We start from the raw sequence: 27,846 nt of genomic DNA on the forward strand, positions 1-27,846 counted from the left end.
TCGCGTCTTCGCTTCCTGTGCGCAAACGCGGCGGCCATCTGAGGGCGTGGCTTCGCTCACGTGAACTTTTTAAAGGGCGGTTCCAAGGACAGGCGGCTTGGCAGAAGCAGCCAGGGCCTTTAGGGATTGTAATTCTCGTCGGAATCCGGATCTGGAGCCTTAGTTCCTTGCGTTTGAGAACATACTCAAACACGGGAGGATGAAACCACCACCAGGGTAGGAATAGAAGACAGGAGTGCGAATGAACTTAAACCCAGTAAGTCCATTTCAAGCATAATCGAATGCTTTTTCATCTATAAAGAGTTCATGCCATATACAATATGGATTTTTTAAAAACACTTAATTTATTTATTTTAGAGAGAGAGCACAGGTGAGGGGAGGGACAGAGAGAATCTCAAACCGACTCCCGCTGAACCCGGAGCCATTGGTTCAGCTTACTCCTAGGATCCTGAGATCATGACCTGAGCGGAAATCAAGTCAGAGGCTTAACCCAGTGAGCCTCCCAGGGGCCCCTAATATTATGGATTTTTTTTTTTTAAGGGTAAGGGGGATATATTGTGTTGTAGGAGCAATTTTATGACAGAAAATTATTTAAAATGACACTGTTTAGTACCTATAATCTGCGGGACACTGCTGGTTGCTAGAGAGGTAAACATAACGCCGGGCATAGTTCTGCTATTGAGCTCAAATTTACTGTCATGACACCACTTACATTGTGGAAATCTGTTCCTACACCTCTCATTTTAAGTGTGTGCATTCAGTCAATTCATTTAGAAGAACGTCTTGTTAACATTAAGTCTGAATCTTGTGGCTTATGCCATGTTTTATTTGAAATTAACTTGTGTGCCTGGGTTAAAATTAAGTGATAATTACAGCATATCTGAACTTTTTCGGAAAGTTGGCTGCTGACAACGTAAGGAGGCAAGAGTTTCAGATATAGTACCCAAATGTTTTAACCCAGAGTACTTTTTCTTTGAAAAGTAGTGTTTTTTTTTTTTAACTACTGAGTCCTTTTTAAAAACACACAATTCTAAATTTAAGTAACATGCCAAGACAACTTAACATCCTTTTCTTTGGTACATCTAATTAACTGTGAAGTAGGATTAAATACTAGCGTCCATCTTATTTGACTACTTGTATATATGGTCTTCCTGCACAAATTATGTGCTCACTTTATTTTTGTCTCACTCTGTTCAGTACAGGCAAATAATGGGATTACCTCAGCAAGCTGACTGGCATCAGTCACACCAGATCATTGGGTAGAGTTAATGTCACTTCAGTATGTTAAGGGAAGTGTCATAGAAAGAGGGATTGTCAGAGCTAAGACATGAAAGATGACAAAGTTTGTTAATTAACCAAGCTAAGGGAAGGGCACTTTGTAGTTGGTTAAGGAGAGCATGAAAATAGAAGTCCAAGAGAGTGGAGAAGAGTTAGAGATAAGGTTTGAAATAATTTATCTAAACAAGCTGAAAGTTCACCTAAGAGATAGGAATGTATCTGCTTTCCTTTTTTTTTTTTTTTAAAGGATTTTATCCATTTGAGAGAGAGAGCGTGTGAGCAAGCACGAATTGGGGGTAGCGGCAGGAGAGAGAAGCAGACTCTCCACTGAGCAGGGAGTCCAGGGAGCCCAGGACCCTGAGATCATGACCAGAGGTGAAGGCAGTTGCTTAACCGACAGAGCCACCCAGGCATCATACATCTCTTTCTAGATATTAAACTAAAGTTTTTATTTTTCAGCTTTTGGAGCACAAATTTTAAAAGCCTAATAAGCAGCAATCTGAAGACTAATTTCTTATATTAGATTCAACTCATTCTAAAGGACATTAGGAAGAGAGTAGGGAGCAGGAATAAACAAATGGAATATTTACTTCCAGTAGTTTTGAGGGCAGGGACCTTGTCTGGTTCATCCTAGTTTGCTCAGTGTCTTTTAGTGAATATTAATATAGTATTTTTTGGATTAAAGTATCAAATAAAAAATGAATTTAAAAAAAATCACATCTTTTGGGGCACCTGGGCCCCAGGTGCCTCAGTCGTTAAGTGTCTGCTTTCAGCTGGGGTCATGATCCCAGGATTTTAGGGTGGAGCCCTGCGTTAGGCTCCCAGCTCAGCCCAGAACCTGCTTCTCCCTCTCCCTCTACTGCTCCCTCTGCTTGTTTCTGCTTATTTCCTTTTTTGTTATTAAAATCATACTTTGGTAATCATATTTACAAATAAATCTTTGTGTGAGCCTCTAATTATTGTCAGGATAGAGAATCTGAATAGCCCTTTATGTATTTGGTTTAGATCGCATAACCAGTATAAAACAGTGCAGTGGCACCTGGGTGGCTCAGTTAGTCATCCAACTCCTGATTTCAGTTCAGGTCATGACCTCTGGGTCCTCTGTGCTCAGCGCGCCGGGCTCTGTGCTCAGTGCTTGGCCTTCTCCCTCTGCTCTTCATCCCCCCACCCCAGCTCATGCTCTTGTGCTCTCAAATAAATAAATAAATAAAATCCTAAAAAACAGCAAAAAAACCCCAGTGCAAATAAACTATAACGTATGCTTAGATATAACTTGAGCAATGCAAATAAAAATGATAATTCCTCTTCTAGGCTTTACATATCTTTGTTTACAGTTTGCTTCAATTTAGGGTCAAGGACTTCTACAGAAATATTTTAGGGGGTCCAGGTAGGGGAAAGACTTCCACAGAGATATTCATGTACATTTTGTAAAATAATAGTCATGACAGTAATTTCCTTGTAAAAAAGTTTTTAATAACATACTCAGAATACAATATTTAATTGTTTAATATACATTATAAAATCATTAATTTTAGAAAGTTTCCTACTGTCTAAATACCTACAGAATCCCGTATTCTGGCATAAAGATGAACTATTTTCCCTGTTATACCAAAATTAAAATTTACCCGTATTCTACCATTGAGAAATGAGATAAAATACCAGTATTATATAAAGTCTACCTAGAAAAGATCTACAGTGACTTCATAGATTATCTTAACTATACACATATATAAAATTTTTTATTTTAGTTTTTTGAGACACATGACTTGTCCTACTTTAATAACATGATTCATATGTTGCATAACGGATGACAATGTGGATAGCAGAGCAGAGGATTTGAAGGCTGAAGACCACTGTTCAATCTAGGATTGAACTTCCTAGATTGCTGGCATTTCTGTCCTTTGTGCCACTTGGCACATATCAAACATTTAAATAAATAAATAACAGCAAGGATCTCTTCATCTGTAAATTGGAGATAATGCCACCTACCACACAGAATATTTGTAAAGAACAAGAGATCAAATGGATGCCATAGTGCTTTGTTAATCTTAAGATTCTGAGCTAAATTATTTGTAAAAATCTGTTAGAAGAATTTGTTATTTTATAATAATATCAAATGTCAAATAAACTTGAGTACTTGGCTTTGATACAGTAGTTTAGTTATGTTTTCCTGTTAAAATGATACCATTAACAACTAATTTGTTCAGTGTTCATTTTCAAGGGGAAAAATGTCTTACAACTCATTAAAAGAACACTGTATATAATTCAAGTTAATTCTGATGTCCTTCTGTCTCTTTTGGTAAGTCATAAGAAGAAATCTGTTTTTTTCAAGGGAAAAGTTTTTTGGAAAAAGGTCTAAAGTTTTTATGCTTATTAAATTCCAATTCAACAGCATTTACCAAAGCACGTCACATAGATTTCTTTTATAGCATTTATCATATTGTATTACAAATATATTTTTTTCTCTCAGAAGACTTTTGAGGAACTTAAGGGCAGATAATCATGTCATCTTTTTATCGTCATTAGCCTTTGGCTGGTTCTTCATAGAGGTTAGTGCCTAGCAGGCATAGAATGAATAATAGACATAGAATGAACAGAGGATATGTGTTGGGTCCAGCAGAAGAAAAAGAGCTATTCTAATTTTGATTATTTTTTTTAAAGATTTATTTATTTATTTGAGAGAGAGAGAGCATGGGAGGGTCAGAGGGAGCAGCAGACTCCCTGCTGAGCAGGGAGCCCGATGTGGGCCTCCATCCTGGGACTCCAGGATCATGACCTGAGCTGAAGGCAGTCGCTTAACCAACTGAGCCACCCAGGCGCCCAATTCTAATTCTGGTTATTTTTATGGTAGATGGTCAAAGTGATAAGTTTATCAGCAACTGAAAACAGAACTTAAAAAGATTTAGGTTTTTCTCTATGAATGAGACTAGTTTTAAGGTAGACAGATGTATGTATGTTAATCCAACAACCTGATACAGGGAGAATTTGGAGCATGTTATCAGGACGGTAACATGAAAATGACATGGAGAAAACACCAAAAACAAACGTACTTTAAAATTACTGAGTGGTATGGGTGCCTGGGTGGCTCAGTTGGTTAAGCGACTGCCTTCGGCTCAGGTCATGATCCTGGAGTCCTGGGATCGAGTCCCACATCAGGCTCCCTGCTCAGCAGGGAGTCTGCTTCTCCCTCTGACCCTCCCCCTTCTCATGTGCTCTCTCTCCGTCTCTCATTCTCGCTCTCTCAAGTAAATAAATAAAATCTTTAAAAAAAAAATAAAAAAATAAAATAAAATTACTGAGTGGTAGTTTATTCAGTAGTCTTAAATAATAATGAATGAAGTCTAGTTAACTTTGCCAAAAGCTTGTAGTTTATGTTTTATTTTTGTGATTTTTAAAATGTTATATTGATATCAAAATAAAATTGTAGATGGGAACTAGCCTGCATTAATTAGTATTTTGTTTTATATTGGGGAGGGGTGATGAACCACATGAGAGTTTATACTTGGAATACAGTTTATGTTTAGATGATTATTTGCCCAGCTTATTTTGAGGTATAAAGCTATGGTCAGTAAGTGAAGAGATATTTGAAACCATATTAGAAAAAAAACATGGAATGACAATTTCAAGGAGCTGTGTCCAATATTTAAGATAAAATGACTAACAAGGTTTATAATATTCACAAAAGGATTTTCATAGATTTTTAAGTGCCTCATGATAACGAACATAGACTTTTCTTACCTTTGCCTTTGTAAATCTAGTTGTTGGGAGCCATTCCTTACTGAAAGAAAGGGTGCTAATACTGTAAAAAGACTATTGCTACGAGCCAAGCAAATGTCATCAAAACCAAACCGAAACAAAACAAAACCCAACCCAACCCCCCCCCGAAATTACTTTATAAAATAAAATAGCCATTACCTACAGGAAAAATGTATAACAATTATGGTTAGCTACATGCATGCTACTTTCATATGGTAGTGTCAGAAGCTTGAACTAAGATTGAATAACTTGATTACACATTAATAAATTTAATGTGATTTGCCCAAAGTTGTTTGAAGGAAAGGATTCTTACTAAAATTAAAAATTTATCTGGTGATATTTATTTCAAGTGGCAACTATCATAGTTCTCATATTCTATTTTGTAAAATAAATAGCATTTTCATAGCTTTATCAGACACATGTATTTTTATAGAAAATACATTTCACATCCCTTATGCAGTTGCTAAAAAAGGAGATAAAAGCAAGCTGGTATGTACAATAAATTGATTCCATTTTAAGTTATAAGTTGTGAAGATATAATATGGTAGGTACTTTTCTGTGATTAAATCCTAATGTGGGCTTATGGGAGAAAAAAGAGCTTACAAGTTTTGGTATCAACATACATGGGGGGGTAGAGGAGGTATTCCTAACATGGAACTTTGTATCACATTGCCTAATTAACACATCAATTTTGGAATTGAAAATGTAATATTTTTATTATGAAAAAAATTAGTATAAATTTATCTTTTTGTTTAAGGTAAAAGCTAGGTCACAATGTCTACGTTATTTCACAACATATAACTGGCTACCAGTTTTTCTAGTCTGAGAAACTTGAGACCTTACCTTGTTTGGATGATTCAAGAGTACTTCACATTCAAAATATTATTTTCAAAATATTTTATAATCTATCTTAAAAGCTAATATTTTCATGAAGGATGCCTTGACTTTTGTCACATTTGGTGAGCAGATACAGAAAGTTTAAATAACACAACTTGCCCTGTACACCTCAGATTTTTTTCCTATAATAATTTCCAAATCACAGTGCCAATAATAATTCAATTAACACAAACCCCAGCAGTTTTAAAGTCATATTTAATGTTGGCTAATTCTTACTTAGCATCCTATTTAGAATGTAATGTCCCAACATTGGTACATGAAAAACAAATTTCCTTCTAATAGAACTTAAACATATTGTCATAGACAGTTCTTTAAAAGTAGTTTTAAAAGACAAAAATGCAAAACACCTTGCAAACATACAACTTTCTAACAAAATTTTTAAGTACGTAATTCTCATGTAAGGCACTTCCATTCTTTTTCAAATAAAAGTTTCATAGAAAGTTTCCATTTATAATCTAGTCTTCATAAGTTATACAGTAATAATGTTACTTCATGTAGAACTTTATTAAATACCCAATTTTGGCATAATTTCCTTAAATATCTTTACCTTTGAATAGAATGAAGGATGGGCATCAAGTTCTGTGTGGGCTAATCTTAAAGGAATGTTTTATAGAATTGGTAATGTTTTATCTTGTTGATCAGGTTCAAGAATCTTGAAATCTTCCAAAGGAAGACTGCTTAAGGCAGTTGGTAAAATGTGTTCTGATGTGCCTTTAGGTAATATGTTATTTGCTTCCAGATTCTTCACCAAGCAAGTGGCTTTGATCCATCTTCGTGTTGCTCTGCGTTCTTTTTGTAAGCAAGTTTTCATTTTCTTTCTTAAGCTTGCTATTTCTTTTTCCAGTTTAATTATCCTCTTTTTTGCCTCCATAGGATTCCTAAAAGCATAACTATGTTCAAGTAGTACTTGCTGACTACTAATGTTTGATTTTAAATTAGATGGTCCTGTTGGGGTACAATTGTTGTTTTTCTTCAAAAGATTCCTTGACTTGAGTTTCTAAGCCAAATAAAATTAGAGGGTTGAACATAAATTATGGAATATCACAAATAAGTAAATTTTGCCCAGTTTTGTATAAAAGTAATTAAGCTGCTCTTTTAAAAACTGATTTTAAAAGTTTGAAAGGAAACATCAGCTGCCCATCTCATGTAATCGTGGATTCAAGTTTCTCAACTTGTTGAATTAGCTCCAGCCACCTTATTTCGATTTGTCTTTTCTCTTCAGAGGGATACAAACATTGTTTGAAAATAGACAATGGACTTCCAAGGTCTCTTTCAAGTTATTGAGTATGATTTTAGTATAAAAATCTTTTGCAATTTTCTCACTAAGGCCAATATAATGTATTTTTAGACATTTGGCTTATCTCAGATACTGATTTAATCTCTTTTTTAGGTAAACACTATTCTTTCAATTTGATAATATTTCAAACCTGGGGTTCTACTTAATAAAAAATTATTCCCAAGTATCAAGCTCCTGAATAGATTTACTTATTAAATGTTCACAGTTACATCTTCCATTCAAGGATTTAAAATCTGGCCAGGAACATTATACCTAAATCTGAAGACCCTGAGGACTTTTTTTCCCCCTTTATCTCTTTTATTCAATTAGTCATCAAGTCCAATTAATTCTACCTCCTAAATATCTCTGTCATGAATCCTTTCCTTTCCATCATTCTTAATGCTACTGCCCACATCAGGCCTGTTATCATATCTGGCTTGAATATACTAAAAAATTCTTTAATCATGTCCACCTCATTCTGAGCCTAATTCATATTCAGAATAATTTTTCTAACAGATTTGATGTTTCTGTAACTGGCTAACTTCCTCTTTGCCTCATTATCCAAAGACAAAAAATTTTTACATAGCAAACTTAACAATTTAGGATCTCACACCATTTTGCCATTCACCATCTTAATTTATACTCCCATAATATTAAATCACTTCCAGTTCCCAGATTATGTCATAACTTCATAAGTTTGTTTCTTTTATTGAGTCAACATTTATTAAAAGCACAGGAATTCATTTGTGGACAAATAAATTTTCCTCTCTGATCAGATTTTTCCCAACTAGATAAAATATTGTTTTAATACATTCATCATGTACCTTAATTCTCTCCGTTCTTTTACATATCACTTGCTAACATTTGATTATTTTCTACTTAACCCTCAACCCATTGGCTTTTGTTCTCCTCCTGTTATCGTAATTGTCCTGTGCAAGGTTAAGAACCCGCTCCTAAGTTCCAAACTCCAGCCTAAATGCCTGAGCTCTATGAAGTTTTCTGTGATGCCCTCCTCTGAACTTATATTCTTTGGTGTAACTCTGGTATTCTTAAAGCTCTTCACACACATTTTGAATGTTATCTTAAAATCAAAAGCAGAATGATGCTAGAGGTTTCATTACTCATGATTTCTCAGTTTTACCATTGGTTCAATTATTGATAATAACTGGAAGTAATGTAAAATTCCAATATATAAAATCAGTTTGGATTGGGGAAAGAATACTGGAGTCAGGAGACCTGAGCTCTAATTGTAGTCTATACCTTTACTGCACAAAAGGAAGTTTTGTGACTTTCTTGAGGCACATCATTATATATGAATTTTGATATATTCTGAATTGTTCTAATTTGTAAACAAAAAAGAATAGGTACCAAAAATGGTAAAAATGGGTAAAAGAAAAGTAATGTTACCTACCATAGACTTTAAATGGGTACAAAAATCAAAAATGGTTGGAACAGCATCCATTTTAAGTCGTCGAGTTTGTCCTGTTAAGTCAAAACAGGAGGCTTCAAAGTGCTTTGAACAAAGAAAAGTGTGTTTTCCTGGCACAAAATTTTTGCGCCTAAGCAGGCGAACCCATTCTTTTCTTCTTTTAGGATCCAAAGGAAACCTTTAAAAAAAAAGAAAAAAAAGGCAACTCATATTCCAGCAATCACACTTCTGGTTGCACCTTAATGGTTAAAAGAAATTTTAAAAGATGATGATTTAAAGTGTCTTCCATCTACATACAAAATTTTAATATCCAGACACTGGAACAAAAACCAATTGATGCTATTTTTTATAAGTTGCAAAAACATTAATGAAAAACTGACTTAAGTGCTTTTAATTTTCAGGGTTTTGAAGAGACCTTTCTTCCCAACGTAGTTCTTAACATGGGCAGTAAAAATAAACAAGACTATACTGATCTAGATCAAGGTTACGTAGAACCATTATAAGTCCGAGTAATTCACAATGCTATGATCTGCTGATGTATGTACATGGTCAAGACAAATCAAAAATCTGCAGATTAAATTTTATCAGGGAAAACCTAGACAGATTCTGGTATTCCTTCCTCTGTGTTCCTTCACTGTGACAATTAACACATTCTTTTGTAGTTTTTCCACTTTAATAAATTTCCAGTGAAATAAAAGATTTTAAGTTTCTTAAGGTGAGGGATCATTATATCATCTATTTTACAACAGTGCCTTGCAAACAGTAGGGGCTCAACAAATATTTGCTTAATTGATATGAAACAATATATAAATTAACAATTCACTGTATTAATTCCATGTAAACTGCACATATTTTTAAAAATGAACTCAAGCTACGTAGTGTAGTAGATAGCATAATTATTACAAAAAGTAAAATGCTGCTGACAAGCCCAGCAGGAATGCTTTTCCTTTCATATTTATTTTAAATACAAAATATGTACCAGTGTATACCTGTTAAGGAAGAGAAAAATATAAGGGACTGCCCCAAAATTCTAGGGGTAAGTATGCTGACTTGAAAACATAAGAAATCAACATTCACATGTATTAAGTTTGAGTTGAGCTCTTCTTTAGTTTGATTACCTTATCCTTTAAGTATTAATTATGAACTAACTCATGTTTAAAAAGAACCATTAAAATCATGTTAAAAGATCATATGGCTCAGAAACCCCCAAGTGAAGCTTTACTAGGTAACAACAGCTTTGGCTAGATCAGATATAGTAGGTTTGCTCAAATTACCAGCAGTGAGGGGCACAAAAAAATGAAAAACCAGATTAACTGGTAGGCACCCTCCCATCTCCTGTCCCTATCACACCACCTAAACATACCCTAATCTGAAAATATTAACATTTGTATGTCACTCTACAATTCAGGTTTTCATATATGTAAGTTTTTTCTATTTGATTAGAAACCTCTGATGCAGGATTTGTCTACTCTGCTTAGCCCTTACCTGTTAATAATAATGTATTCTCATTTCAAAGATCTCTGTTCCAGTATTTAATGGTTTGGATGTTTCCTATGGTCTCAGCTAAAAGTCAAGCTTTGGTTTACAAGCACATTTCTTGTTTGGGCCTCAATAAAGGTGCAGACAAGTAAGTATCATTGTATTATCATTGCTCTAAGAATCTTCAGATATATGAAGACTGTCAGCTATTGTTTTTCAACCTTTTATTTTTTTTAGCTTTGTAGAAAACTGCAGAAACTTTTTTAGATTTAAAAAAATTTTTTTAATTAATTAATTTGACAGAGAGAGACACAGTAAGGGAGGGAACAAACACAAGCAGGGGGAGTGGGAGAGGGAGAAGTAGGCTTCCCGTGGAGCAGGGAGCCTGATATGAGGCTAGATCCCAGGACCCTGGGATCATGACCTGAGCCGAAGGCAGATGCTTAACGACTGAGCCACCCAGGCGCCCCTATTTTTTATTTTTTTAATTAACATGTAATATATTATTTGTTTCAGGGGTACAGGTCTGTGATTTATCAGTCTTACAAAACACCCAGCGCTCGCCACAACACATCGAGATGTCCTCAACGTCCATCGAAAACTATGTTTTTTAAACTAGGCTCCACGCCCAACGTGGGGCTTGAACTCAAGACCCCGAGATCAAGAGTCGCATGCTCTACTAATTGAGCCAGCCAGGCGTCCTAGCTCTTTTTAAAACTAGCTCCCTAATCATGAAACCAATGCCTAATTGAACCTTAACTTGAGCCAATTTTCCTTCTTTAAGATTCAATTTAGGAATCCCATATACCTAAGGAAATTCCATGGACTGGGCTAGATGTTTGTATATTATATATAATATCATTGTATTCTAATTGTTTACTTTTCTATTCCTACCCCTAGATCTTGTTTTTCCTCGTTAGGAGCTTTGTTTTTCACTGCTTCATCCTGTGAAGTATTAGCTCAATGAACTTTCTCAGTGAATCAATGAATGAACAAATTAATGGGATTAGTTCGGCATTATTGTTTAATTATCTGTATTGAAATAGAATAAAAACCATTTTATATTTGATTTTAGACAGTTCTTTTATACAGCATTAACCTTATGTTTTTCATGAGTTTGGATTTTTCTCAGCATATTCAAAGGGTGGGAGATGTAGCCCATAAGCTGAATTTAAGTAATAATAAGTCCTCCTGTAAATATTAAAAAATTAACATGGCGGTAAACTGATGGATATATCTTGTCTACCAGTAATAGAACCAAGGTTTCAGAAACATTAGATGTTTTGGAAAATCAGTGTTTTAAATAATGCTATTTTGCTTGAGTCTTTATTAATAGCTGAATGCCTTTTATATTACGAGACTGTCCTTGGGATCATGACCTGAGCCGAAGGCAGACGCTTAACGACTGAGCCATCCAGGCGCCCAACATAAAATGTTTTAACTAGCTGTTAAACACAGCCATTATTAAAAATTATGTACATTTGAATTTAAATGAAGAACAAAGGTAATAAATACTGAAACCCATCATTTCTTAATTACTTTACTATTATCTATATTCTTAAAATTATGTCTGTTCTGTGTGTGGTACTGCACATTTCTTCCCGACTCTATGATTAGTGATGTCATATCGGTAACTTGAAACCAGCCATGGTAGAGTATTTATATCATGGAAATTGGGCAAATGCTACAAATCGGTGCTTTCCCCTTTCCCTGGAGATCCTGTTATTAAACCTTTAGCAACACACCACTGATTATAGAAGAGAGGTTAGGAGTGCATGAATGGAAGCAGTGAACCATTTAAGAGGCTGTTGTAATAATCCAATCAAGAGGGAATAGGGGAGAAGTCAAGGGAGGATGACCTCCCACTTTTGGGATGGATGGTGTTTTTATTTACTGAGAAAGGGAAAGGGGAGGGGTGGTAAGAGCAAGTTGATTAATATAAAATTTTGATATGTTGAACCTGAGCAACCGAAGAGAGACAAGGGAAATACTGAGACACCAACAAGTTAACTGAGACCACAGGAACAGCTGAAATCATTTTGGTAAGAGTGGGAAGACCTAAGCCAGAGGGTAGAGAAAGGAAGAGGCTGTCAAGATCAACTGGTCAAAGATGAAAAGCACAAAATTAGTGTCAAATAATTCAAAAGTAGAGAGTGTTTCAAGGAGGAAGTGAAGACATGCCATGAAAAAGAAATACAAGAGTGATAACTCAGCGTAGCAAGAGCAGTTTCAGAAGATTATTGGGGGATTTAGACTGGAGTCAGCTAAGAGATAAGAAAAATGGAGATAGTTGAGTTTAGGGAACATAAGTTGTACACGGGGATAAAGTCTATCCACATCCTAGATAAGAAGTTAGTCAAACGTATTTATGAAATAGGAATGTAATTTATTATAATGTTAAGATCTAAATTTCCATGAAAAGGTTAATTTGATAGGAGGCAAATGGTGGTCAAGTATGCATGTTACTGTATCACTGTGTATCTCTTAAACATTCAAGATTATCGGTGCCTTTGACTCCTCCCTCTCCCTCATCTTCCACATCAAATTACCATACAGTAGTTTCTACTCAAACATTTCTTAAATCTGTTCACTTCTTTCCATCTCTGTTAGTATCACTTTAGTCTAGGTTACTGGTGGACTCTCCCTTGTTTTACTCCAAGTTTCTGTTTTTTCCCTACTAACTCTCACCTCTTCTAATCTAGTGCTGATTGTGCCAGCAATGAAGTACATTGTTAAGCTCAGTTGACACTGCAGGAGAATTTCCCTGTGAAAGAAATAGTAGGTAAATTAATATTATGTAATAAGCTCGTTTCTCATCAAATTCATCTCTTGATGCTTGACCAAAACTTTAAGTAACGCCATAATTCTCCACACGGCAGCCAGAGGGCTTTTTTTTTTAAAGATTTTATTTATTTGAGAGTGAGAATGAGATAGAGCATGAGAGGGGGGAGGATCAGAGGGAGAAGCAGACTCCCTGTTGAGCAGGGAGCCCGATGCGGGACAGGGCTTTTTAATATGCAAATCTAATCATGCCGTTCTTTTAAAAACCTTCATGTCTTCTCAAATACTCATTGGATAAAAGAGAAAATCTGTAAAGTAGCAAACAGGACTAAATCGATATCATCCTTTGGTATCATCTGAAATTTTACATCCTTTGAGAAATGTTCTTTGACTTTACAAGGCTAAGTTAGGTATCCCGAGTGTCTCTTCTGTGATACTTAACCATAATTACCTATGTCTTTCTCACTACCTACTAAATTCAAGGAATATAGGAATTTTCCAGGGGTGGAGGTGGGAGGGCCCCTGCGTGGCTCAGCAGGTTAAGCCTCGGACTCTAGATTTTGACTCAGGTCATGATCTCAGGGAAGTGAGATCCAACACAGAGTGGCGCTCCCGACGTGGCGGGGGAGTCAGCTCAGTCTTCTTCTCCCTGCCCCTCCCCCGTTCACGCGTGCTAGAGCGCTCTCTCTCTCAAATAAATAAATCTTAAAAAAAAAAAAAAAAGTCCTGGACCGCTAGCACAATGTCAGGCAAATAATTTGATGGATCAATGAACGAAGCACTACGTTTCCATGAAATATCTGAAAAACGAACATCACAAGGATTTTTTTTTTTTAAGTAGCAGTTTTTAATAAGGGGTCATTTAGTCATTAATTAGTAAGGAAAGGGTCAAGGATATAATTTTCCACATTCTAAGTTCGTACTAAGTTGTGAGACATATAAAATCAGAACTATTTGCACATAACTTTTTTTTTCAATGCTTTTCTTCAGGCACATGGCAGGCACTTGCACAAAAGGTAAACATTTACCGAGTACTTAACTATATTTCATACAGTGTTCACAATGTTTTCAAGAGTTCTGATTTGACAGAACTAAAGACTTTTGATAGCTCTTCCAGCAAACGGAGGGAAAACAAAACCTAAGTTCTTTTCATTACTCTATTCCGGTAAGAATAGAAAGCTTATCTTTTGCACTTTCATTAACATCTCTAAATTCCACGGATATCAATGATGACTCAACTCCTCCGCAGTAACTGTATGTGACTATTAGAAATCTAAATGCTTCCCATGTCAATTTATCTAGTGAGAATTTCCTAAATTTGATGGGAGCACAGCAGGTTTTTAAGGGATTGCTGACTTGAACAGGAAGGTTTCGCTTCCTTTTAAGGGATCATTCATGTCAAGAGCCGGTCTAACATTAAAAAAAATTAAAATATTCTTTTACTTTTTCTCTAAGGAGGGAACCACCATACAGAACTTGGATTTCTTTTACAAAGTGAGTTAATCTTCCCCGAAGAAAAAAACTGGACAGATTTGAGAAACACACACAAAGGGCAGAACTGATGCTTCCCTGCTACTAGCTAGGTAGTGAAGTCATTAGAATTAGCAGAAACCTCTTGTTCCTTCCACACACGCGACACTCAACCTAGGAGCTCCTGTTTACGTCACCCCCACTCCCTGCCCATGTTACCTGTGGAAGCTGATGTTAATGTGCTTGTTGTAGGTAGTAGCACAGCCCGCCGCGGCGCAATTGGTCGGCATTTCCCTTTCCCCCTCATTCGGTGCTGTCTTAAGCCTGTTCTGAGGCGCTGGTTGCTACGCTTCCTCCGGGCAAAGGCTAGGCAATCGAGGCAGGGGACGGGCCCACCGAGAAGAGTCGTGGAAGCGGAGTGGGAAAAACGGGTTTGTGTATTGGGGGGTGGGGGTGGTGGCGTCAACCTTCCCTGTCTCTTTATTAATATGGCGGACTTGAGCCAGCAAAGCCGACAGTCCTGGAGCTCCAGTCGCCTACGTTTACCTTCACCAACATGGCGGACATAAACCGCCTCCTCCCGGCCCCCAAAAGGGAATGGGACTACTGCGTCTCTTTGGCAGCAGTCCTCGGAGCAATTAAAAAGGTGTCTCCCCCCCTCCCCCTATCACTATGAAACTCCTGCGGCCAAGATTAAGAATGGGCCCGCCCACCCCGCCAGGCACCCAGATATCCCAATCCGGAGTCCGGGGTTGGTGTGAGATAGAGGCTGGAAAGACAAACCCGAAGACAGTGGAAAGAAAGACTACAACTCCCACCAGGAATCTCGTTGTCCTAATTATTATCGCGTGAACTGGACGCCTTGTTTCCTGCGTGCCGCAGGAAGTGACGTCACGAGCAGAGCCACTTCCAGAGCCCCTTTCTCGCGAGGCGGAAGAGCCCCGATCGCGGAGGAGCAAGGGGGCGCTAGGGAAGGGAACTGGGTTGCGACGGTCCGGCGAGAAAGAGCTGGGGTGCGGGAAGTTGGGGAGCAAAGCCCGCTAGGTGTCCGAGTAGGGTAAGGCCGCACCGACCGGGTCCGTTAGAAAAGAAGGGAATCGAGGAGGAAGGCAATTGTCGGGCGGATCCCCGGACGGAGGGCTAAGGTTGTGTGGAAGGTGCTGCTCCCGGGATGGCGACCGCAGATATTCCGGCCCCGGCCTCCAGTGGCCTCTCGCCCAAGGAAGAAGGGGAGCTAGAAGATGGGGAAATCAGCGACGACGATAACAACAGCCAGATACGGAGCCGGAGCAGCAGCAGCAGCAGTGGCGGAGGGCTGTTGCCGTATCCGCGGCGAAGGCCTCCTCACCCGGCCCGGGGCGGTGGATCTGGCGGAGGCGGTGGCTCCTCGTCGTCGTCGTCCTCTTCTCAGCAGCAGTTGAGGAATTTCTCACGCTCGCGGCACGCGTCGGAGCGGGGCCACCTCAGGGGACACAGCAGCTACCGACCCAAAGAGCCGTTCCGGTCTCACCCGCCCTCCGTACGGATGCCTTCGAGCTCACTGTCCGAAAGCAGCCCCCGGCCGTCCTTTTGGGAACGGAGCCACATCGCCTTGGACCGTTTCCGCTTTCGAGGCAGGCCTTACCGGGGTGGAAGTCGCTGGAGTCGGGGGCGAGGAGGGGGTGAGCGAGGAGGCAAGCCGGGGGGCAGACCTCCTCTGGGAGGAGGAGCAGGATCCGGGTTCAGCAGCAGTCAGAGCTGGCGAGAGCCCTCTCCACCTCGGAAGAGTTGTATCCTTAACGTGGCGGTCCGCCCTGGGTGTGTCACTTACTAAAGTTCCTTTTAGCGTCATTATTAGGTCTTTGAGATGAGTAACTTTTCTGAACTATCAGAACCGCTTATTTGTCACTGTGTCAGTATACTTAAAGTAAGTTGTTCTTTGGTAGTCTCAATGTGTCACACTATATAGACCTGTTTCTTAAGGTTGCTTTATTGGGTATATTGCTTTTTACCATTAACGTATTATGGATTGGGGCCAAGTTCGTGAAATCAGATTTGGAATAGTACATCAGATTTGTAGTAGTACATAAGAAACCCAGGTTTCATTAGCATTTACTTTCGCTGGTACAAGAACTTTGTTTTTATGCGAGGTTGATTTAGATTGTTAGAAGCAGAAAAAAGAGTCATAAACGATTTGGGGAATACCGTTGCTTATATAGTATTGAACTTTGACATTGAAAATTGTGAAGTTCCATTCTGCATAATGCTATAGTTCTTATTTGTGATTCTGCTTTTACCTTTCCTGATTTATTTTTACACATGCTGCCTTTTAAAGTGTGGGGGAAGACCCGTATCTTTACCAAGTCTATTAATTTAGAGGTTTTGAATTCATACAACTTTCTGCAAAACTTTACCTCCTTCTCTATTTGTTATGTTCAGTTTTTGGACATTTCGGAACTCAGTGCTGACAAATGTAAGAACGATAAACAGTATTTTAATTTTAATATATTGAAAGCCGTGGGGTGTATGGGAGGGTGGAGATGATGGGGAGGTTGAAAAGGAAAATAGCAAAATACTTGATTTTTGTTCCTTCTAATTCCATTATCTGTAACATTCTTAGGTTTACTTAAGATTTATAAGGGGGAATCAGTCATCTGAAGGTTTGCTAGTTTATGATGGGTTTGTAGACCTAGGTTTTATTTCATGGTAACTGCATAAAAACCGTTTACTAATTACAATTATTACTGGTTGTAATTTCTATGGTATAATGATTTTTTTAACCTATTATATATGAAACTTACATGAAATGACATTTGTTTGTAAGACAGTCAACATTATTTTTATAGAATACTTAGGATCCACTGGTCTTTCCCAGATGTCTGAAAATAAAGGGGCAAAAAATGTTAAGTTTAGGTACAAAGTAGCAGCTTCCGGTGCTGATGCCCTGAAAAAACTTATTTCTGCAACCAGAAGTTGGGTTAGGAGCACCTAGGATTGTTTCAAAGAAAATCATGTAGGGATTTAACTTTTAAAAAGACAAAGGATGTTCTTTCAAGAAAAAAACAAAACAAAACTCTGCCCTAGATATTTTTTTTAACGAAGGAATTGTTGATTCTAAATCTAAAAACAGGCTGCTTCAGCACATGTATGTTTTTTAAGAATATAAAAGAGGAAACTTAGAATTTGTTTTGGAGAGACATATGTGAATAAATAGAGTTTAATGTAAAAAGTTCATATTGAGGTATGTAAAAAGTACTGTGGGAGCACAGAATTTTTTCATTTAATCTGTATTAGAGAAGGTGGTGATGAGGGGACTTGCCCAGCTCCTGCCTTTGCCTTCTTTCTGTCCATTCATTCAATACCAATTTGGCCTTTGCCATATATACCTTTATTAATTGTTAAGCTTATATGTTTCTATTAATAAACAGGCATATGATGTGAAGAAAGTACAGGAATATATCCAGTTTGATTTCTGTAGTAACTTAGCAGAAATGAGGTGTCTTGCTGTTTTTCTTTTTTTCACAGATGCTGCACTTAAGAAAAGGAACTTGTTTTGATCCTCTCTGCTCATTGTTTTCCTCATGAAGTATCATTAATCCATCCTAGAGGTGGTATTCTTTTTAAGAATTTGTGAAGGAAAACATAGTTTTCCGCTACTCTTATATAATGTGAGCAAACAATTTATAATACAAATTTTTATTAATTCAGATTTAATACCAAGACTGTATTCAGGCTTATTCACATACCCACTGTGCACTAATAATAATGACTTATATTTTATAAATAATTACCCTAAGAAAGAATAAGGGTTATGAGACACCTGGCTGGCTCAGTCAGTAGGGCATGTGACTCTTGATCTTGGGGTTGTGAGTTTGAGCCTCATGTTGGGGTAGAGTTTCCCAAAAAAAAGGAAAGAAAGAATAAGGGATATAATGTGGCTCATTTCCATAATCTAGAAGTGAAGTAGCATGAGTACAAGTGTTTTTTTTTTTTTGACTTATTTTTCTGTAATGATTAAGGTATGCTAGGTGCAGCTTTAAAGAAATAAAATGAACCAGATTCCAGTGTGGCACGTATTTTCATTCTCATTCATTTTAAATTTTTCTTAGTGATAGACACTTTGTCAGTCCCTCTTAGCGTATGTTTCCTTTGGTTGACTACTGTTTTAAACTTTCAAATCTGATGAGAGCTAACATAATTAGGCCAGTGTCTCTCATCAGTAGAAAGTCATTTCATTTTCACCTGCAGTTGAAAAGCAGTTCTTTTTTTAAACCAGATTTCAGTTTGGGATTGCATCTTAACTAGTGTAAAATTAAGTCTTTCAAGTGTTGGTTTCATCCTAGTTGTCCTGTATTAGACAGAAATAGGAGATTTCATTTAGCCTTGACAGAGATTAGTTAACAGTTGTAACTCAATTGCTTTTCCTCATTTTTCTGTCTTTTTTGTTAGTGTTTTGAATCTTTTCCCTCTACAGATCTTTCCAAGGTCTTCAGTTTTATTTATTTATTTTTAATCACTGTGGTTGTGCCTTTGGATGGCTCCATTGAAAAATGAGGTATAGATGAGGATCATTACAGAATTTATGTACAAAGAGTATATAATGGGGGGAGCAAGTAATGTTCTGGCTTCAAAAAGGAGGTTCATTTGAATTTTGGATTGGGGTCAATTTGAAGAACAGAAAAACCTAAATACAAAGCTATGCATAAATTGTGATGACAGGAGAAATGTGAGATTGGAAAGGAGGTACCGGTCAAATCATGAAGGCATTATGTGCCATTGTAAGTATTTTGGACTCTATTCTTAATGAGATTTAAACAAGGGGACAGATCTGATCAGATTTGTCTTCTAGATAGATTAGTCCAGCAGCAGAACAGGGAATGGCTTGTGGAAGATAAAACCCCAAATATCATGAGGCTAAACTTCTCTCTTGTATTACATAGACATATGGGAGTGCATTAGAATGGCTCAAAAGGAAAAGTGGAAGAGGCTAAATAGAGCTCACTAGAGAACACCATTATTGCAGGAGTTGGAAAGGAGTCATGAAGACTTAAAGGAGGAAAAAAGGGAAATCAGGAGAGTGGAGTTAGAGGAGCCAAGAGAGAAGTGGTGTGCAGTGTCCAAACCAGGTAAAAATTTGAAAACGTGGATAAATAAACAAACTCAGCCAGCATAAGCCAGATTCTGTTTGGTTGAAGAGTAAGACAGGTTATGAGAAACTAATATCGTTTGAAGAAACTTGGCTCTGAAGAGCTTGGATCACAGAACCAAAGATTTACTAAAACAGTTTTGTTGCAGAACTGTTAAGATTTTCAGTTGTAATGCTGGTTTAGTTTCTAAAATTACTGGTGGTGAAAAAAAAAATTTGGTGGTGATTCCCATTCTTGTATTGGTCATTAGGGAAATTTTAAGATATCTGGAGGTTGACTGTATATTAAGTTGTTAGAGGAACCATCTTTAGAGATCTAATGTTACATCCTCGCCAATTTAAATAATCCATAAATGACATATTGTATTAAAACCACATAAGGTACTTACTCGTCTTTAAATCTTGTTAATTTCTAGGCTGGAGAAGTGAGGTGTAACAATTTTTACCTCTGTGAATTATTTTGAGTAAAAATTATAGTTTGGAATTTTGTAGCCATTTCCAAGGAAAAAGTTATATTCTATGTGTCACTGTGTTAGAGAAGAAAAAAAATTTTTGGTAGAGTTATCCTTATCTTCAGAGACAAATTAGTTTATAAGATACATTTTGAATACCATGGAAGGTTTTTATTTTTTAAATGTAATTCCCTCATTTTAGTTGTGCATATGTTGGATATTAATATACTTGAGCTTTAAGATTGTTATGTATTAGGTTTTTAAGAAAATGCTTCCTCTTTATAAACTAGTTTTAACTATTAGTTGTCAATGTTCTTTTTTATCTCCTTTTTTTAATTTGAGACATGAGAAGAAACTAATTAAAAAGAAGAAATGTTTCCTCCTGACTTTCTGAAGTGTAAATTATCCATATCTGTGACAAACCATTATGTTTCTCCTCTCTTCCTTTAGAAAGGAATCTTTAACATACACCTTATTATGGGCTTTTCTGATAACGACAGAAGGAATGCTGCCATAACCTAAGTAGGTGGAATACCTGTAGGTACTATGGGTAATAACTGACACCAGTGATTTTCTAAGTGGACTGTTTTACATGGTTACTTATTAAATTTGAAATATGGGCAGATTGTGGAATTGGGCATTAGCGCATATGTTAAATGTAATTTAGTAATAAAAAATACTAACTCATCTTTTTTGAAAAACAAGTTAAAAAGGGAGACAATTCATCTTTAACTTAATGTGTTTTTGTTAAATTTACTGGAAAAATTTTGGAAACTGGTTTCCTTAATATGCTGTTCAGCCAAAAGTTTTGGAAGATCTCCATCAAGAAAACAAAATTATTCATCAAAAAGTGAAAACTGTGGGGAAGAAACTTTTGAAGACTTACTTTTGAAGTATAAGCAGATTCAGTTGGAACTAGAATGCATCAATAAGGATGAAAAACTAGCTTTGAGTAGCAAAGAAGAGAATGTGCAGGAAGATCCTAAAACATTGAACTTTGAGGACCAAACAAGCACTGATAATGTCAGTATTACTAAGGACCCAAGTAAAGAAGTAGCTCCTGAGGAGAAAGCACAGGTCAAAACGTTTCAGGCATTTGAATTAAAACCACTCAGGCAAAAATTGACTTTACCAGGGGATAAGAACCGGTTGAAAAAAGTTAAGGATGGAACAAAACAGCTTTCCCTGAAACCTGACACTACTGAACCTAGTCAAGGTAATGAAATTAAAAATTTCAATTAGTACTAAGATTCTTCTCTTTGTATGGGGGTAACTAGTTATTTTGGTAGTGTGCTTCATTGAAATGATTTTAATACTTTATCTGTGAATTCTTTTTGCATTTTTCTACATAGTCATATTATTCAGCATTGATAGGTTTAGTTTCATTCTCTTTCTTTTTTGGCCTTCTAATACAATTTTTAACATAAGTGTATCAGTGGACCTTTGTTTCCTAACTTAAAGGAATGCTTTGGATATTTACTTTTAACATGATGTTAGGCTTTTTGAAGGTATCCTTTATTGGGTAAAAAGTTTTTCCACCCTATTCCTTGTTTGAGATTTTCAGCATTAACGGATGTTGAAGTTTATCACATCTTTTTTCTTCATTATTGAGAAAAACATCTTATTTTTCCTCTTTTAATTTATTAGTGTAATAGATTATATTAATTTTGTAGTGTTAAACCACCCTTGTATATTTGGGATAAATCCAGGTAGTTCATGATATGCCATTTTTGTACATCATGGATTTGTTAAATTTTTCTTTTTCTCTTTTTATGATTTATATGCAGTAAAACTTACCCTTTTTAGTGTATAGTTCTTTACGTTTTGACAGATACAGGCAGTTGGGTAACCATTGCCAGACACCACAATTAGATAAGAGTTTTGTCATCTCTCACAGATTCTCCCATGCCCCTTTGCAATCAATTCCTTCTTCCCCCAACCCTCAGCCCACCAGGTAACTACTGATTGTTTCCTTTCCCTATAGTTTTTGCCTTTTCCAAAATGTCATATAAATGGAATTATGCAGCTTATTGCCTTTTGATTCTAGCTTCTTTCTTTTAGTTAGCATAGTATTTGAGATTCATCCATGTGGTTGTATATATCACTAGTTCATTCTTATTGCTGAATGTGCCATTGTATAGTTATGGTACGGTTGGTTTATCCATTTCCATTTCAGAGATATTTGGATTCTCCCAGTTTGGGGCAATTATAAAGGCTTCATAAATAAAGGTTTGCTAATGTTTTATTTACAATTTTCATCTAGATTTATAGCCTCTAATTTTTACCCCTTTTTCCTTGCTAAGTTCTAGTATAAGGTTATGATATGCTCAAAATGAGTTGGGGAGTGATTTCTTCTTTATTCTCGGGAATAAATTAAGATTAGAATTGTACTTGGGGTATTTGGTAGGTCTTGTCGATAGAAGTGTTTGGGCCTGGATGGAATTTTTTCTGGGAAGGTTTTACACTGTTGACTGTTCATGCTTTCTGTTTCTGGTTAAGGCAGTTTAGGTAAACTATATTTTTCTAGTAATGTGTCCATTTCCTGTAAATTGTGAAGTTTATAAAAAATTATTCTTAAGAATGTCACTTTTTGGGGTGCCTGGATGGCTCAGTTGGTTAAGCATCTGCTTTTGGCTCAAGTCATGATCTCGGTCCTGGGATTGAGCCCCACATCAGGCTCCCTGCTCAGTGGGGCATGTTTCTCCCTCTCCCTCTGCCCTCTCCACTGTCCCCCATCTTTTTCTCTCTCTCTCAAATAAATAAAATAAAAAAAACTCACTTTTCTATTACTTGTAGCATTTATCAGTTAATATCCCCCTGTTTTTAAATTTCCCTAGAAATAAGCCCATAGCTTTTAAAACTTGTTAGTTTTGGGGTGCCTGGGTGGCTCAGTCGTTATGCATCTGCCTTCCATTCAGGTCATGATCCCAGGGTCTTGGGATCGAGCCCGCATCTGGCTCCCCATTCAGCGGGAGGCCTGCTTCTCCCTCTCCTACTCTCCCTGCTTGTGTTCCCTCTCTCACTGTCTCTCTCTCTGTCAAATAAATAAATAAAATCTTAAAAAACTTGTTAGTTTTCATCCTCTCTTCTATTAAGATCAATTTGGTTATGAAATTTCTACTTTAGCTGTTTGTGATAATATAATTTTTTCCCACTCATTTCTAAATATTTTCTAATTTTTGTTTTTCTTTGACGTGTAGGCTTTTTATTTGGAAGTGCTTACCTTTCAAACATGGTTCTTTATATTTTTGTTACTGATTTCTAAGTCAACCATATTGTCAGAGAATGAGATATTAGAGAAAAAATGAGAATGTAGATATCGTTGTATTTATTTGTAGAGATGTGCTTTATTGTATGCGATTAATTTTTTATAACTATTCTATGTGTGTTTGAAAGGAATATATGGATTGTTAGAGCAAGCTTTTTATGTTCACATCTTTCTTCATTTTTTGATCTGTTTGATTAATTACTGAAAGGTTTGTTTGTTAACATCAGCCACTGTGATGGTGGATTTATGGTTTTCAGTTTCTGTTTTAAATACTTGAGGCTGAGGAATTGACCCATTATTCTCGTTAGTATGTCGTGGCTTTCTTTATCTTTAGTAATGTTTCTCCCTGAAAGATTTATGCCAATAGTCACACCATCTTTCTTTTGATAAGTATATATGCCTTGTATATCATTTTCCATTCTTTCAGTCTTTCCATATTCTCATGTTTCAAATATCCATTATACATAGTATAGAACTAGATTTCTTTTGTAACTTAGTCTGACAATCTTTGTCCTTTACTAGAATATATAGTCCATTTGCATTTTCATTATTATTGATATTTGGATTTTTGTTCTCTTTTTCTTTCTTGCTTCTTTTGTGACCCCCCCCATACAATTTTTTTCCCCCTTTTACTGGTTTGGAAGTTAGATATTAAGTTTCTTGTCTCATATTGGTTCCTTTCAGAATTGTAACATGAATTCTTATCAACGTTTAAAATTAATGAAGGTCTTTACCCTCTCCATATACAAAGGCCAGTAATTTGCCTAGCTTTGCTCATATATTTAACACTTTCTTGGCTCACTCTTCTATGTCTAGAATCATTTATGCTTAAAATACATTTTTTAGAATTTGGATGTGTCTGCTGGATAGAAAACTTATTTCTGTTTGCCCTTTTTTAAAGATGATTTTCTAGGTTTGGAATTCTAGATTGGCTAATTATATTCTCAACATATTGAAGATATTTTTCTGGCTTCCATTATTGATTTTGAAAAGTCAGCTATCAGTCTTAATAGTTTCTAATTTGAAGGTAATTTATCTTCTTTCTCTGCTTGCTTTAAAAATCCTATTTTTGTCTCTGATATTCTGTAGTTTATGATGTGTTGATTGTGATTTCTTTTTATTCATCTTGGGATTTGTTGTGCTTCTTGTTCTCATTGATTCTGAAAAATTGTCATTCTCTCTTAAATATTTTCCCATTTTCTTTCTTTTCTGGAATTCTGTATATCTGTATGTATATCAAATCATCTTTATCTTCCATTTCTCAATTTCTTTTGAAGTTTCCATCTCTGTAGATTTGTGCTGTGTTCTGGAAAATTTCTTCTGATGCATCTCTCAGTTCATGGATTCTCTCTTTAGCTGTGTCTGATTTGCCTTAAGCTCAGCTATTGAATTTTAAATTTCAGCTACAGTTTTTATTTTAGTATTTCTTTTTTTTTTTTTTCAAATTACTTTGGTCATTCTTTTTAGATTTTTCTGCTTATTTTTTCAAATTTATCTTTAAGTATGTTAACTATAGGTTTGCTTTAGTTTGTTTCTTTCCTTTGTCTGCTAATTTGCAGTATCTAAGTTTTTTATGGGTCTCATTTCTGGTTCCCATTTTTGGTACCTTCTTTTCTTGAATGCTTAGTGATTTTTTTTTTTCTTTTTCTCATCTTTCTTTTTTGTTTCTTAAGGTGGTCATTTTTGTTTCCGTTTTTTTGGTAGGAATTTTTTGAGGCCTGGGACAAAGGTGGACTTCCAGGGTTTGCTTTTGCCAGTGCCCAGGCACCTGAGTAGACTTTTGCTCTGGGACCACTTTATATTCGAAGTTTTCAAAGCCACCCATGTGTAAATTGGGTTGCAAACCTGAGTGGTGACTGATTTTGGTTACATATTCTCAGGGACATGTTTTTTTCTTCTTCAGTTTAACACCATGGTTCCAGGCAGGCAGTTTCAAAATGTATAACTCAGTGGGATAGAAAAAACACACAAATAACTATTACAGAGTATAGTAAGAGTTATGTATGAAAGCCTGCAGTGATACAGGGGAAGGATCAAATATGTCTACTTGGGTTTAGAAAGTTTTCATAGTGATGGAAATGTTTGATAGGTGTCTCAAAAAATGAGTCTTTCAACTTGGGAAGTAAGAAGGAACCAAATGAACAGATAAAAAGCACAGAGAACTTTTAAAGGATAATGAGATTGATCTAAAATGGGTGCCGTCTGAAAAACAAACAGGGTTCTAGAGGAGAGGGGGGTGGGAGGATGGGTTAGCCTGGTGATGGGTATTAAAGAGGGCACGTTCTGCATGGAGCACTGGGTGTTATACGCAAACAATGAATCATGGAACACTACATCAACAACAAATGTATGGTGATTAACATAACAATAAAAAAAATAAAATGAGTGCAGTGTGGGATATATGGTATGTTTCTTGGAGCAGTTGGATATAAATTTATAAAAGAATAGATTGAAATCAGATTGCAGAGAGCCTTGAATGTCTTGACTAAGGAATTTAGATTTTTCTTAAACGTCAGGTGGGCCGTCAGATGTTTTTAAATAGGAAAATGATGTTATCAGATGTCTGTTTTAGAAAAGTAACTGACAGCAGTGTGGAAGAGGAATTGGAGGAAAACCAGAAAAGCTAAAATTTATCTGAATAAATTATATTGATTAGTTTCTTCATATGCATCCTCTCTACCCCCCACTGTCCCACCTTCCCCAGTCTTCAGCAAGACTCTCAGCTCTGCCATCAAGCTTTTAAGTTGTTAGTGATCAACTGGTTTTCCATTTCTCTCAACAGCTCTTCTAAACCTTTATTATTTTTTTCAGGCTTTTTACTCAACTTTGTTCCTATTGTTCAGAACAGCCTATGGGTGTGCTTCCTATTTCAGGTGATCTCACTCACCTTTCAACTTCTCACTTTCTGACTGTAAAATTATATCCATATTGATTTTCACTTCATTTCATTTTTGTTTATGGCCACTTTGTTTTAACCTGTATTCCTGGCTCTAACTTCTACCTTCTCTGGGACCTTGCTCCATCTGTTTTTATTTTGATTCATCTTTAACCACTTTCTCTTAAGGGATTCTTAGTATAAACATATTTGCATTTTCCTCCCCAAAATGTAATCACTCTTTTCCCCATTATGTATTCTCCTTTATCTTCCATCTTTTCAACCAGACTCCTTGAAAGGCTAGCCTCCTTCACTTTACCTCTCAATCCAATGCAGTCTGCTTTTCTACTCTTTACTGAAACTAGTTGGGGCAGTTACTTTGATGTAATTACAAAATTAATTTTAATTTTCCTTCATTTTTTTATTTCATTCTTCCATTCATTCAAAATTTGAGCACTTTATTCCAGGCCCCTGGAAATCTCTCCATGAACAAAATAGTCATTTATGCCTTCATGGGCTTGCATTTTAGAAAGGGGGAAGAATAAATATGATTCGTAAGTAACAGTTATGGAAAAAGTATAGCAGGGTAAGTAGGGGGATGGCAGGTATAGATTGCAGTATTAATGAGTGATCAGGAGAGGCCTGAGTTTGAAGGTGAGATTTAAACAAGGGCTTTGAAGACCATGAGGGGATAGCCAAATGGATATCTGAGGGAAGAGCTTTCTAGGCGGATAATAAATAACTAGAGCAGTGATTTTCTAACTTTGGTCCTTGGACCGGCATTACCTGGGAACTTCTATGCAAATGCTGGGGTGCCTAGGTGGCTCAGTCCCTTAAGCAGCTGCCTTGGGCTCACATCATGATCCCAGAGTCCGGGGATCAAGCCTTGCATCCCTCTCCCTGCTCGGTGGGAAGTCTGTTTCTCCCTCTGCGCATCACCCCACTTGTGCTCTCTCGCTCTCTCAAATAAATATCTTTTATTTATTTATTTTTAATTTTTTTTAATATTTTATTTATTCATTTGAGACACAGAGATAGAGAGAGAGAGCATGATCAGGGGGAGAGGCAGAGGGAGAGGGAGAAGCAGACTCCCCGCTGAGCCAAGAGCCCCATGTGGGGCTCTATCCCAGGACCCTGGGATCATGACCTGAGTCAAAGGCAGACGCTTAACCGTCTGAGTCACCCAGGCGCCCTAAATAAAAATCTTTTAAAAAATTTAAAAATAAAAAGGGGGCGCCTGGGTGGCTCAGTTGTTAAGCGTCTCTCTGCCTTCGGCTCAGGTCTTGATCATAGGATCCTGGGATCCAGCTCTGCATCGGGCTCCCTGCTCCACGGGGAGCCTGCTTCTCCCTCCCACTCCTGCTGCTTGTGTTCCCTCTCTTGCTGTGTCTCTCTCTGTCAAATGAATAAATAAAGTCTTTAAAAAAAAAAAAGAAAGAAATGCAAATGCCCAGACCCTGTCTTAGATCTGCTGAATTGTAAACTCTGGAGATGGGGCCCAACAATCTATATTTAACAAAGCTTCTTGTTGATTCTAATACCTGGTAAAGTTTGAGAATCAATGAACTAGAATAACTACTGTTAAGGCAAGAAGGGTACCTGGCATATTTGGGTAATAACAGGGAGGCCTTTGCCACTAAAGAAAAGAGAGTGGGGGTGCTGAATAGTGGGAGAGAATAGATCATGGTAGAGCCTCATAAGAATTTTGTTTTTTATTCTCAATGAAATGTGAGCTACTACAGGGTCTCGAGCAAAGGACT

At 36.8% G+C, this 27,846-nt stretch overlaps 2 protein-coding genes and 1 long non-coding RNA gene across 3 annotated transcripts in view; 2 read left to right on the forward strand and 1 right to left on the reverse strand.

Moving 5' to 3' along the window:
• Window positions 1-94: 94 nt before the first annotated feature.
• Window positions 95-11,627, forward strand: LOC113921809. Its single transcript, XR_003519821.2, has 4 exons — window positions 95-256; window positions 6,671-6,726; window positions 10,153-10,263; window positions 10,632-11,627. It is a non-coding gene; the product is annotated as an uncharacterized LOC113921809 (long non-coding RNA).
• Window positions 4,481-14,722, reverse strand: THAP2 (THAP domain containing 2). Its single transcript, XM_027593066.2, has 3 exons — window positions 14,586-14,722; window positions 8,619-8,814; window positions 4,481-6,928 (listed from the first exon to the last, which is right to left on the reverse strand). The coding sequence occupies exons 1-3, from the start codon at window positions 14,654-14,656 to the stop codon at window positions 6,539-6,541; spliced, it is 657 nt and encodes a 218-aa protein (XP_027448867.1). The 5' UTR covers window positions 14,657-14,722; the 3' UTR covers window positions 4,481-6,538.
• A 697-nt stretch (window positions 14,723-15,419) lies between these two features.
• ZFC3H1 (zinc finger C3H1-type containing) overlaps window positions 15,420-27,846 on the forward strand; it is a 51,578-nt gene continuing 39,151 nt past the window's right edge. The window contains exons 1-2 of the mRNA XM_027593063.2: window positions 15,420-16,135; window positions 20,743-21,159. Coding sequence (XP_027448864.1) covers window positions 15,538-16,135; window positions 20,743-21,159 — 1,015 coding nt within the window. The 5' untranslated portion in view covers window positions 15,420-15,537. The remainder of the gene's footprint in view (window positions 16,136-20,742; window positions 21,160-27,846) is intronic.

This window comes from Zalophus californianus, chromosome 9 (genome assembly GCF_009762305.2).
Source record: "Zalophus californianus isolate mZalCal1 chromosome 9, mZalCal1.pri.v2, whole genome shotgun sequence".
NCBI lineage: Eukaryota > Metazoa > Chordata > Mammalia > Carnivora > Otariidae > Zalophus > Zalophus californianus.

What these genes read in the sequence shown, in the direction of transcription:
- THAP2 (XM_027593066.2), bottom strand. Translation starts at nt 14,656, where the DNA reads ATGCCGACCAATTGCGCCGCGGCGGGCTGTGCTACTACCTACAACAAG. An exon ending in ATTAACATCAGCTTCCACAG is followed by an intron (nt 8,815 to 14,585) that starts GTAACATGGGCA and finishes TTTTTTTTAAAG; the next exon opens with GTTTCCTTTGGATCCTAAAA. An exon ending in GTACCCATTTAAAGTCTATG is followed by an intron (nt 6,929 to 8,618) that starts GTAGGTAACATT and finishes TATTTGGCTTAG; the next exon opens with AAACTCAAGTCAAGGAATCT.